The following is a 14,255-nucleotide window of genomic DNA, read 5'->3' as shown; positions in this document are numbered from 1 at the left end:
CTCTTTTAGGCTACCCACTATTGTTGGGTTTACAGGCGTAGATATCTGTTTTCAGATGAGTCGCTAGTTGGCAGATGTATTATCAGATATAGGATTATATTTGTACAGTAAAGTTGCGATTAGAAACCTAGCGGGTGACTTTACGACATCTGGGTTAACCGAAGGCTAATTGGGTTCCCTAGACATAATAATTGTCAGTAAAATGTATAGCTAACGAAATTGCCGGAAATGCTGCTATGAGAAGGAAAGACGAAATCGAAGCATTTATCTTACAAACTGTAAGTTATAGGTTCAGACTGAACTATATGTATAAAATGCTTCAATAAGCAGCAAAACCACCTGCTTATTATTAAGCTTTTGCAGGAAACATAGTAGAATGCTGGTATCTGTCATAACGGGACACTGTACAATTGGCAATAATGCGAGAAGAATGCATCTCTAATATAATAATATACGTATATAAACCTCACATCCTCTGCTATTGCCTATTATTCAATGAAAGATGAGAACATTGTTTCGACTTTGCTGATCTATCTGGTTTTGAAGAGCTATCTGGGATATGCCATTATAATATCCTAAACTTTGTGAATCAAACCGACTGCTTTAAATTTGAAGGCACTGAGTAATACCTAAATAGACTAAAAAGACCACTACTGCATCTCCACTCATGGCCTGAACCTAGGTTAAGATTTAATAAAACTCACTTTAACTATAACGCAAATTTAACATTGCTTATAATGTTATATGTATGTTTATGTCATCTGGAAATGCTACCAATTGGATTCAAAAATAAAGGTTTATCATCTGTTATAGTTTATTTTTCCTAAAATAGAACATAACAAATAATGTTTTTGTTAAGAAATATTGAGATCAGATTCATATTCAGCATAGATCAAACAATCCTTTAGAAAATTATTGTTCTTTTCTTATAATGACTCCTGAGGTCAATCACAATGGACCTACCCTATGATTCTCCAAATGAAAGTGTTCTTAACAAAACTAAGTTACACAACCTATAATATTTCATAACAAAACTCTCACGTAAAGACCATGCGTTCCTATTCAAGACATGAGTAATATGTATCATTGTTATTTATTATTATTATTATGCTTGAAGCTAAAAGCGGACATATTTATTGTGTATTTATTTTTCTCTTACCATTTAAAGCCTCTCCAAAATATTTATACAATTTTTATTTTTTGGTTAAAATAAACCGTTTTAAAGGAAATTTTATTTTTAATTCTGCTCGTGTTTAAAAACTGGTTTTGTATATTAATGTATGTTGGTTGGTGGCGGCTGCTTGATGGTGTATAAAATGTACACATTGTTTTGTTTCGTTAATTTGTTTGCTTAAGTCGTGTGTTTGGAATTAAATTGTACCTTAAACTCTGAATAAAACATACACACAGAAATAAAGACATACATACTGTACAGATGTTGTTGAGTGAGTACATTGCCTACCTATCTATAAAACTCATTCGTAAAATTATACCCACAGAAAATTTCTTTTTTTTTTATTTTAATAAAAAAAAAACTAATTTTTTATTTTTAATGCTATAACTGGTTGTATAGATTCTTGTCTACCCTATTTAATAATATATTTCTTAAGTGAGAAATAGAATTTGCACATGTAGTCTAGCCGTTAGACAATATTTTCCCAATTTTTTTAATAGAGTCAGCGTTGATTTAAGTTTCGTTATTTGCAAAAATAAGTAATTGAAATGCTTTAAAAATTAAAGTTCGAAGGATACCATGTTTTTTATATTTTACCTAATTTTCGAACGTTTTTAAAACCACCACATTTGTCGGCATTATGTAGGGTATGTAGTTATTTTTAAAAATGTTTATGCTATTAATTGAAATAAAAAAAACTTGATTGAGATTTAAAAAAGTGGTATAACTGGAAAGATTTTTATCAATTAATATTTATGCAAGTTTGTACAAACAAATAAAATTCATAAAAATTTTTCAGGTAAAATTATATATTTTAATTGGTGGGGTACTTTTGGGTACTTAAGTACAGACTTTGTTACAGTAATAAATTTATGTTCGGCTACGCAAATCTTTTGATAATTTGTAATTTTTTGTTTAATAAGGAGTGAGATCGAAAAATTCTTAACATACATATGTATATGTTTATAAAAAAGAAACCACTAAACTTACAGCTTTATTTTTTTTTATTTGATTCAAATTATTATTACAATTTACAAAAAAAAATATTTTTATAGTTTTAATCACTAGTGATGAAATTTTGAACCCTTTTCGGAAACCCTTCCATTAACGTTTTTATAGTGCTTTCTGTCACTTTGCTCGAACATGTAGTCCATCTCCGTTTAAAATCTACCACACTTTTGGACACCTTTTTTGTACTCTTCAATTCTCTTTTAACAAGAGCCCAATATCTCCCCACTGGCCTTAGCTCCGCGCAGTTTGGAGGATTTGCCTCTCTTGGTACAAATACCACATTATTGTTCTTGTACCACTCAAGGGCTTGTTTACCATAGTGACAGGATGCCAAGTCAGGCCAAAAATAAGTGGACACATTATGAAGTCTTATGAATGGAAGCAGCCTTTTTTGTAAACATTCCTTGATGTAAATTTCGGTATTTATAGAGCCCGTTGTAACAAATGATTGGCTTCTTTTGCCGCAACTGCATATTGCTTGCCATACCAAGAACTTTCTGGGAAATTTTGTCTGCTTTTGGGTCCTAAACTTTTCTTCAACATTCCCTCGAGCATCAGCAACATAAAACTTTTGACCTGGAAGTTGCGAAAAATCTGCCAGAACATACGTTTCGTCATCCATTATGCAGCAAGAATATTTTTTTTATAAAACTTGACTCTGTTATTGACCTCTAAATTTTTAGCAGCGTTCCTGTCAGGAACTTTTTGAGCCTTGTATGTTTTTAAACCTGCATTAGCTTTAACTTTTCGTACCAAATAGTCCGAGCACTGAGCTAACCGAGCTGCTTTCCTATCGGATGTGTTGGGAGCTCTTTTGAAAATGCGTTCTATTTTTTTGGCTTTAGAAACATCATGTGGACCATTCCTTCTACCTGAACCAGGTTTGCTATCAACTGACAAGTTCTCCCGGTACTGTTTAATAACATTGGAAACAGTTTGACGGCACCCCTTTGTATGCTTGGCCAACTTTTTGTAAGACCAAGTTGGGTTTAGTTGAAAATATTTAATAATTTCAGTACGCACTTTTTTCTGGTCACTCATTTTAATCAGATTAAAAAAAAAATTAATATAATTGACATTACACATAATAACTGACATGTTTTTCAAAGGTAACTTGATCAAAAAAAATCAAATAATACTTTGGTTGAAAAATGTAATGAAAAACGTGTGTTAAGAATTTTTCGATCTCACTCCTTATATTTTGCTATCACGAGAAGGGTGTGTTGTATATACTTATTAATTCAGTTTAGGAAAAAGTTTTTATTTCATTAACATACAATTCATTTTTATCTCAAAAAAGAATATTTAATGTTATAAAAAATGTCAAAAGAATTAAAATTATTTTTTAAAGAGATATAATTTCTTCATCTCTTGGGTTTTCGATATATTCGCCAATTAAGTTTCCTTTTTCACTTTTCTTGTTTGTATTAACTTGTCTAGAGACAATACTAAACATACCTCCTCTTGATATATACATCAAATGCATTTCTGCTAAATCTGGTCTACGACTTAAACCGTTGAATGGATTGGTGATGCCACCATCCTACAAAAGATAGGCAGGCCAATCATGGGGTAGGCCACAGCCTACTTTCTATCAACACTGATACTGACAAGGAATGATTGGGCCTGATGGCTAAAAAACAGAAAGAGGCACGGGATTAGGAATCTTCTACGAAAAACTTAATCTTCTACTGTCTTTTCGCCTACCTGACACCTGCATTTTACTATACATACATATATACTTGGACAGCCTTGCATCAATCAAAGATCTTACTCCAATGTTATTAAGTCGAAATGTATCAATTGTATTCAATCATTGGCTCAGCTGACATAACATAAAATTGAGTTGATATGGGTTCCAGGACATGAGGACATCCGGGGAAATGAAATATCTGATAAATGCGGTCGTCCTTTGACTTAAACCTTGCGCAAAAAGATATTCACATTCCCCTAAGGACCCTATAAAAGCTGACAGAGGAATGGAACTCAGGTGGTCAACTAACACTCTATTAAATATCAGTCTCTTATTAAGAAATAACCCTTTTCTCGGTTAGATACTCTGACACATTAGTTTTTTGATCTGATTCTGACAACTTTATTAGCAACAAAAGTCAATTATTATTATAGTTTCCGAGTGTATATAAATTTTCCCAAACTAGTTTAAATAAACATTATTCCCAAAGCTGATACGAAACTATACGAATATTTATCCAAATGCTATTTTAAGGATTCTTTATGAGTGCTATTGATGTTATTATGTTATTATGGGGTCAATATTAAAACGTTTTTATAATACAGTTTTAAAGAATAGATTTCTTAGAAATATGAATGAATGTGGTCTCAAACAATACTAAATAATCTATACATATATATATCTTTTATGACAAATCTTCTTTTTATGATAAAATAATAAAAGAAATAATTTCCGTCTTAAAATATGACTTCATACCTTTCTTTTTATAATACATATATCAAATGAGAATGATTTGCAAATGTGTTGTGTATATAAAATAAAAAGATTACTTGATATTATTAATAATTGTATATCGTCACCTGACATGCAAAAAGGCTTAACAACCAAAAAAAATTAAATCGATTTTTGGATTGAAATTTGTCTACAACATTAAAATATATGTTGTTTAGAACTTTATTGTCGAAAACACCGATTTTATTGACATGAAATTTAAAAGGGCCTAACAACAAATTAGTCATTTCCGCAAGTGATAAAGTCATATTCAAAAGTGTTTACTAATGTTCGTGTTCGGATATAAATCTTGTAAAAAAATAACGTTTTTATATCAACAATAGTTTTCATTTTATTAAGTTTTTTGTCTCTCCTGTAATTTTTTCAAAAATGTTGTTAGGCCCTTTTGAATTTCAGATGACAACATGAAATCGTAAAATCAAATTTATTGATATAAAACAAGCACTATAAAATGCTAAATATTTATTAACAAACAAAATGTACTTTTGTATTTAGTATTGATTATTATTTTTTTAATTATATTATCTTTAAAATAATTTAACTTCTTTTTAACACACTCTAGTGGCATACTTATATGTATATCTTATGTATTCATGTGTGTTTCATGGTTTAAATAAAGCAGATAATATTATGACCAACATTTAAGCGTAAAATTGTGTTATTGATAAGAGTTTTTGTGTATTTTTTTTTTTTCAAAAATATACTTACATACCTACATACATGTGATAATTCTCAGAAAATACGTCAAACTCGTATAAATGATTTTTCGCATACTCTCTCTCCCCACCAATGAACACAAAGAGATTAAAATTTAAAGCAATTTAAATTATAATATTTTTAACTTTTTTTGTGACAATATTTTATCTAATTATTTTAAATTTAATTTATAAGCAGGGCAACCAAAACTATGTAATGTAATACTTTTTGCTGCGCGTCGCTTGTTCACGTGAGTTAGCTATTTAGGCATTTCAGAGAATTTGGCATATTTTGTTCTTTACAACATATGTTTGAATATTTTTTTTTTCATTTTACAGCATATTTCCGCATATTTTATTACTTATTACTGCGTATTTTTATTGCTTTTTCCTTTTTTACACCCAATTTCTTCATATAATTTTGATTATAATGAAAATAGATCAAACAGAACAATTTACTTTTTAATTCTTTCTTAGAAAATTACACAGGACTCAAATTTGAAAGAAGTCAAAATCCAATAAACAAATTATTGGATATCGCCTAATCTCTTCAGGTCATTGTGTCCTAAAAATTTATAAACCCTTTTTTTTGGCCATATTTGAACGAAATACCTTTGTTTATGAAATCCGATAAGAAGTCCAAAAGTTCAATCTGTCAACTTTTAAATAAAGGTTAACAAATAAGTTTGTCATAGAATAATGGTAAATTTGAGTTATTGTAATTTTTAATTAAGAGATCTCCATTAAGTATGGAAATATAATGGAGTTTAAATCTTTGATTTTAGCCCGACAGATTGGACTTTCAGATTACATAACAGATTTTATTAAAAAAGTCGCATATATAGTAAAAAGCGGGGAATATTTGGAATATGATTAATTTTAAGTGCATATTTTGTATATTTGTAGATTTTAAAATCATATTTAAAGCGCATAAAACATTTGTTTAGAGCCTATTTTTGGTTGCCCTGGCAATAAGCTTATATGCAGTTTTATAGCTTATTTATTTTCCATTATATCAATTCTTCCTATCAATTAACTTGGGGGCAATGATCACATTAGCTTTTGATAGAAAATTTATTGTATTTTCTTAAAAATACCATTTAAATTCTATTTGAAATAAACAATTTTAACGTAATGAGGGCAAAAAAAGGTTTTTAATTATATTAAAGTGTTGTTTATAATATTTTTTATTTTACAAAAGTAATATTTGCCAAAACAGCTGTTCATTGTTTATGTTTTTGACTGAAAAGTTGGCAATACTAACAAAGTTATTATTGAATTTAGATCTAACGGTTAAATTTCGCCTAAACTAGTTTCGAGTTTAATTTTATGGACACAAACTACACAATTCATATTAGTTTTATTTAAAATATTTACAAAACATTTATCAAAGGTTTATAGAACAAAATGTGTTTTTTTTTTTAATTTAGAAAAACTAAAATGTTAAAATGATTAAAATTTAAAAGAAATTTCGAAAGACAAACTTCAAAATTTCCTAAATTTTCAATCATAAGCTTGAACTTAGGTTCAAAATATTGTTAGTAAAAATAAGTGTTAAATATATAATTTATAGTTATAACCAACCATACATACATTTTATCATTATATTTCTAAATTTCACTAGAACTTTTATTATTGTCTAATATGGAATAAAAAAATTCATAAGCAGCTGTTTTTGATATTGTTGTTGTTGTGTTTTTTGTTCGTTTCGGTTTTTGGTTTCATACTAGTTATCGTAAAAAATCACACTGTTTGTAAGCATTTTACTTTTCGCTATTTTATTTTAAATCTAGTACATATTAAATTACCATGTTTTTACCAACTTTTATTTCATTTCTCCCCACAAGTCCCGCAATATTAATATTCTACAAAATTATATTTTTTTTGTTATTTTAATACGTTATTATATATTGTTGTCAATTGTATTGTCGGTTATTATATTATTTTTTTAGAAATACACGTATTTGTTATTCTTTCTACTTTTATTTGTTTGTTTTATTTTTATTATGTATTTTTTTCCATCACCATTTCGCACATTATTTCAGCGCCAGTTGGCTAGCCAGCTTTATTTTTCCCTTACTAATCATTATTATTTGCTGTAGCTGCATTTTGTATTATTGTATATTATTATATTTTTTTGTTAAGTTTATATTGTTATTATTGCAACGTATTTGATTTTATTGCCGATTTAAACATTTGCTGATTAAACAATTTAAACATCTTTCAAGCAAAACTAAAGTACAATTATGAGTTAAAAATACTTTATTATTAGACCTGCTCCTTTTGTGTTAATATATTTTTAATTTTAAAAGGAAAAATTTATTAAACTCATTTATGATTAAATCATTTTGTTAAGGACATGTTTAATGTACATTTATTTAAACAAAATAAAACAATGTTCTTATCAAATTGTGTTTCTGATGTATTGTTACAATACGAAATCACCTTCGAAAATTGATTTTTTATTAAATTTAAAATGTTACTCTAAATAGCTTGAGAGAGTTAGATGATTATTTTTAAAAAGTTTTTGATGAGTCAGTTGAGCCTATATAGATCTTTGTATAAATCTGCCAATTCGTGCCATTATAGACTTCCAAAGTAGCAGTTTTTATCTTTGAAAAAAAGCTGCACAGATGGCAAAAACGTTTTATCCTTTGCGAGCAATGTTCTATTAGGACGTTTGTCATTAAGTGGGCCAATGCCAATATGGTCTTCTGCATATAATAAAGGAATTGTTTGGGAAGCAATCCTGGTAATTAAGTTTTATTAGTGGAATTTGCATTTTTTCTATTGGAGACTATAGTAAGGATTTTGATCACCCGTTGTTACTTGAAAAAAGCTTCCACGAATAAGGAATATTTCAGGGAGAAACCCTAGCTATTAGGTTTTATAAGGAAAATTAGCTGTTTTTAGTTTGGAGGCAATAATAAGAATTTTAATAACCTAACGAAATAAATCTACTTAATTTAAAGCACCAGGAGAATGGGGAATCCTCTAGTTCCATTCCTTTTAATTTTTATATTCTTATTATTTACTTAATATAAATACTATTTACTTAATAATAAAGGTAATTACAATGGATCTTGGTGGTTTCGAGTAACAGTTCGACAGTGGTCAATAGTTATTTACAGGAAAACAGTTGTCGTTGAGTTGACATTCTTAGGCCTGGTAAGAATCAAGTCGTTCCGGATCGAATATTAAATTTTCGTTGAAACAACCTTCTTAACCCAGCCTAAGCTATAGTTTCTTAAATATGCACAAAGAAAATACATACTGAGATAATATTGAAAATGGTTCTGGCGTCATATACATATGTTTTAAACTCACTTTACATACTTCTCACTTCTCTCGGCTTTAATACAATATTCCACATTTCACAACATATCATAATATCACAACGATATTGAATTTATTTTTTAGGGGGAGGACATATTTTTTATATTCTACGTAAATTTTTATAAAATTATTTAACAAATAAACAAAAAAATGCACAAATATTTTACACATACATGCTTTATTTTATAATGTAAAAGTATTTTTACCACACAAAAACTTGTTAAAAAAAAACTTTGTTATATTTAGAAGGCATTATAATTGTAAAGAATTTATTTAATATTTTAAATCTTTCTTTATTACAGATATAGAAAATCGTCGTAGCCGTTTCGTAATGATGATGATCTGCTGATATGTTGTGTTTTAATGATGGAAGAGCAGCATACAACAAGAGGGAGTTGTTGAAGAAGCGCCAAAAACAACAATATGAACAAAATTGTTTACAAAAACATCCACATACTTAATTAGAGCGAGCAATAATTATTATAGAAAAGGAGAGATATAATAAAAGTGCAGTCAGTAGAACAGCAATTGTAGGCAAAAAAAAAACAAACAAACAAAACAAAAAAGAAATTCAGCAAAATAATTCGCAAAGCAACAACAAATTATAAATAAAAAAATAAAATACATACATGTATAATAATATATAAACAAACAGCAACAAAAAATTAACAACACACATACAACCAACCACATACACTTTGATAGTACGACGAAGAAAACTGAAATTGCGAAATACAAAAATTTCATTTTATTTAATTTGAATTGAACTTGAATTTCAAATTCAAAACAACAATTAAAGCCAACTCAATTCAACAACAACAACAACAAAATTGCAAAATCATCACATTTGTTTGTTTTAAGATTGTCGTAAAATATTTTCATTTCTTTTATATTTTATTTTTTTTTTAATCATATTCGTTAAATTAACTTAAGTTTAAAGTGTTCAAAAGCACACTAAAACAAAAACAACCGAAACAGAACAGATAAAAAGAAAAAAACAAGTAGAAATAGATTTTTACAACTGGACAGCAAAGTGATAAGAGCGCGAAATTTTTAAAACACATCCACACAAACCACAAGAAAAAAAAAACAACTACGTTAAAAGATAAAGCCGCAAAACGTTCGCAGCAAGTTGTTGAAAATAAATTAAAAATAAAAAACTCAACTAATCAATTCATAAATCAAGGAGAGAGGATAGGAAAAAATTGCATAGCTATAGAGAGAAAAAGGGACAAGTAGTAAATAAAAAACAAAATTGAGCATCATGGATAAAAATATGATGTTACCGAAACGTTCACGATTGGATGTTAAAGGACCATTTGCCAATGGCCCCATGCAGGCCAGACCATTGGTAGCACTATTAGATGGACGTGATTGTTCAATTGAAATGCCCATATTAAAAGATGTTGCAACGGTGGCATTTTGTGATGCCCAAAGTACATCGGAAATCCATGAAAAGGTATGTAAAATAATAGTATTATTTTAATACAATATAAACATATTTATATCCATTTTACATCTGTTTTTTAGGTTTTAAATGAAGCAGTCGGTGCATTAATGTGGCATACAATTATTTTAACAAAAGAAGATTTGGAAAAATTTAAAGCATTACGTATTATTGTCCGAATTGGCAGCGGTACGGATAATATAGATGTTAAGGCAGCTGGTGAACTTGGCATTGCTGTATGTAATGTACCCGGTTATGGTGTGGAAGAAGTGGCCGACACAACAATGTGTTTGATATTGAATTTATACCGAAGAACCTATTGGCTGGCGAATATGGTGCGTGAAGGCAAAAAATTCACTGGACCTGAACAAGTTCGAGAAGCAGCACATGTAAGTTGTTTTGGCTACTAAGACAAATAATAAAAATTGTTATGAGGGCTTTTATACGCTAGTCAATAGGCTAGTCCATACAACAGTAAATAAGCTAGTGCATAGACTATTCACGAGGCTGGCCGTAGAAGAGTCAAATCATTGACTTGTTAATTGGATAGTCTATAGAAAAATAGTAGACTATACTAGTCTAGTCAATAGTTTTGTCCTCAGAATAGTAAACAATAGTTTAATCCACAGACTAGTCAATATTCTTTAGACTAGTTTATAGATTTAAACTTAAAATTAACACATTTTACCCTTAAAAAAAAACCGAAACATAAATAAACTCTTAATATTTTATTCTTGTTCTTTTTTCCAGGGTTGTGCTAGAATTCGTGGCGATACATTAGGTTTAGTTGGTTTGGGACGCATTGGTAGTGCTGTTGCTTTAAGAGCAAAAGCATTCGGCTTTAATGTTATATTTTATGATCCTTATCTGCCAGATGGCATCGATAAGTCCCTGGGTCTAACTCGTGTCTATACTCTGCAAGATTTACTATTCCAATCAGATTGTGTCTCACTGCATTGTACACTGAATGAACACAATCATCATCTAATTAATGAATTCACAATTAAACAGGTAAGAACATTTCTAAATTTGCAAAAACATAAACACACATATGAATGAAAACTAATAATACTTTTTTTTGCTTTTATCAGATGAGGCCGGGTGCATTTTTAGTAAATACGGCACGAGGAGGTTTAGTAGATGATGAGACATTGGCGCTTGCCTTAAAACAAGGTAGAATAAGAGCTGCAGCACTGGATGTACACGAAAACGAGCCATTTAATGTATTCCAAGTAAGATTGTGAAATAAACATCATTGTTTTTATTAACGTATGGCTTTTCTCTGTTTTCTTATGTTGCAGGGCGCCCTCAAAGACGCTCCCAACCTAATATGTACACCACATGCCGCCTTCTTTAGTGATGCATCTGCTACAGAACTGCGTGAAATGGCTGCTACAGAAATACGACGAGCCATTGTCGGCAACATACCCGATGTTTTAAGGAATTGTGTTAATAAGGAATATTTCATGCGAACACCAGCATCAGCTGTGGCGGCCGCAGCCGCTGCGTCGGTTTATTCAGAAGGTAAAATACCACCCATATTATCAAATCAAGAAAAGTGAAAACGAAAAACAAAAAAATTACAAATACAATTATTACGTTTACAATTACGATTACAACTACTACTATAACAACAAAACAAACAAGAAAGTAAATTTACAAATTTTGAAGAAAAGAAACAAAAAAAAAAATAAATCATTTAAAAACATTTTTGAATTTTATCATATGAAAATGAATTACATCCCCTTCACACCATAAAACAAACACTCTATACTTAATGATGAATACTATTACAACTACTACAACTCCATTCTCACTTAAACCAAACCAAACCCTGTCCTCTAAATTGATCAAAGAAAAAATTAAAAATATAGAAAAAAAAAACAAACAATAAATTAGCCATAACTTATGATGTGTTATGCTAAAACAAAAAACAAAAAAACAATGAAACAAAAATAAAACACAAATTTTTACTATAATAATATTTACTATAATTATAAAAGAAATAAATATATATACATATATATTACAATATTGGACGATAGATATAGTATATATATATTATGATAAATATACTTTTAGCATAAAAACCAAAAAATTCAAAACTGAATTTTGTCGTTAACACAATTAAAAAGGTTATAATAATATTAATTCATTATTAACCTTATAATATGCATAAATAATACTTCTATTAAAAACAAACTTATTCCTGCAATATACGTTTTAAACCAAACTACCAAACCTTCTTCAATTCGACTAGAGATATTTCTATATAAACTTATTAAAGTTTATATTTTTTTAGACTTTTTACGGATCTAATATGTGATTCCTTATTATATACAAAATTGTATAATCAAAATGTTTAGCGAAAGTCTTTATATTTACAAGTTCATATTACAACTTTTAAAAAATTTAAAAATGTTAATCTCTGTTGTTTTTTCTTAAACTTTTGGTTTTCAAAATATTGCTTTTCAGAAGCTTACAAGCATTATATTTACAATAAAAGAAATTAAAAAGTTTATACATATATACAATAAACAAAGTAAATGTAAACATCGTATAGATGTGAGTTAAAAAAAAAAAAACATTACAAATTCGTACAGAACTAAATTACTAAAACAAAAAAACAGTTTCATTCAAGATGGAGCAGAATTTCTGTAAATTTAACATAAAGGAATTACAACTTTATAGTAAAAGCATTCATAAAGCACGTGTGCACACTTGCACATATGATTATCTGAACTACATATTTTGAAGTGAAAAGTTAGTTTAAACTTGTCATTTCAAATAGGAGATCAAATGTATCAGTGTCAAAAATGCACAATATTACATAGTTTGTTATATTTTTAAAATTCCACCTTAATAACTTATTATGGTTTTATTTCGAAAGTATTTTTCGTTTACTTTCTCTGAAGAAGCAAACATTTCACTTCTGTGACAGGCCTGAATATTCTGATGAATGTGAATAAATGGGAAACTTCTTTCGATGAATGCTTCATATAAAAAGTAATTTTATAAACTTTAAATGAAACAATGTTTTGTGTTTTTGGAGCGCACAACAGGCTTGATAGTGGCCTAGGTGTATTTCTTCGGATTTGATGTATTATACATCCTCCTATCAACCTAACCTAATGTTTTGTGCTAAACTTGGAAGATTTAAAGTCAATGTCATCTCAAGTAGATGTACTTACAAGAACTTGAAGTAAGTTGTGGAATTGTATAGCACGTGTTTACTGTTTTCATACTGCTGATGATTTTGTTGTAACTTTCGATGTTGTTAAAAGTTCTTGCTGAGTTTGGGAATCCTGTTATAAAGATAAGATAAAATTGTCGTGCTTAACTGAGCCAGTAGTAAGCAATATTAAGACTGCAACATATGGTAATGTCCAATTCTCGCAAAGCTAATTCTCTTTGACATTACACTCAGCAAGTTAGTTTCAGAAATTATTTACGTTCTTTATACATGAAAAACCGAATTGTGATCATTCATCCAATTTTCTTTTTTCTTACTTCTTTGTAATTTTATATGTTTAGTAAGTTACAAATTACAGTGAATTCTCCTAAATAAGCAGAGTAAATTTAGTTAGTTAGTTTAAAAGGAGCATGTATATACATCGGGCCTGTTGTGCGCTCCTTTACCAGTGCCTCAGGTGGGAATCAAACCCACCACCTCTGGTCTACCAGACTAGAACACTAACCTACCGGAGTAAATTTAGTAATATCGTAAATATACAAAATTTTAATGAGTTGAACTTTGTGGTGAAATCTTTTCTGGCACAAAATGTAGCTAATATATTGTGTAACACTTTTTAAAAGAAACTTAAATCCTCAGAATGTGTTAAATATTTATGTACATTTTATAATAAACAACAATCGTAAACAATTTCATTAACACAAACGAACTTTTAAACAAATATTTTTTATTAAATTTTGCACGACAGTAGCAAGAACAGCTGTTTAACCTTTGATTAAAATGAGGTTGAAACATGTTGCATATTTACGGGTTTTTAGGGCAATATTATTTGAAAAGAATTTGCAAAAGTACATATTTTTCACAAATAACACAAAGAATGGCTAAAGACAGAATAAGGGTGCCATTTATGGCAG

At 29.0% G+C, this 14,255-nt stretch overlaps 1 protein-coding gene across 9 annotated transcripts in view; it reads left to right on the top strand.

Annotated features, from left to right (window-relative positions):
* LOC111677331 (C-terminal-binding protein) overlaps positions 1–14,255 on the top strand; it is a 38,435-nt gene that overhangs the window by 10,531 nt on the left and 13,649 nt on the right. For 6 of the 9 annotated variants that reach the window (XM_046949576.1, XM_046949569.1, XM_046949578.1 and 3 more), the window contains exons 2-6: positions 9,004–10,160; positions 10,232–10,537; positions 10,899–11,159; positions 11,240–11,380; positions 11,450–11,672. In XM_046949576.1, coding sequence (XP_046805532.1) covers positions 9,966–10,160; positions 10,232–10,537; positions 10,899–11,159; positions 11,240–11,380; positions 11,450–11,672 — 1,126 coding nt within the window. In that variant the 5' untranslated portion in view covers positions 9,004–9,965. Of the gene's footprint in view, positions 1–1,893; positions 1,896–9,003; positions 10,161–10,231; positions 10,538–10,898; positions 11,160–11,239; positions 11,381–11,449; positions 11,673–14,255 lie in introns of all 9 variants that reach the window. The other 3 variants (XM_046949577.1, XM_046949575.1, XM_046949572.1) reach the window with 2 other exon arrangements.

The sequence above is a fragment of the Lucilia cuprina genome, chromosome 4, assembly GCF_022045245.1.
Source record: "Lucilia cuprina isolate Lc7/37 chromosome 4, ASM2204524v1, whole genome shotgun sequence".
NCBI lineage: Eukaryota > Metazoa > Arthropoda > Insecta > Diptera > Calliphoridae > Lucilia > Lucilia cuprina.
The sequence above is the reverse complement of the archived record's forward strand: the minus strand, read 5'-3'. Positions and strand labels throughout refer to the sequence as shown.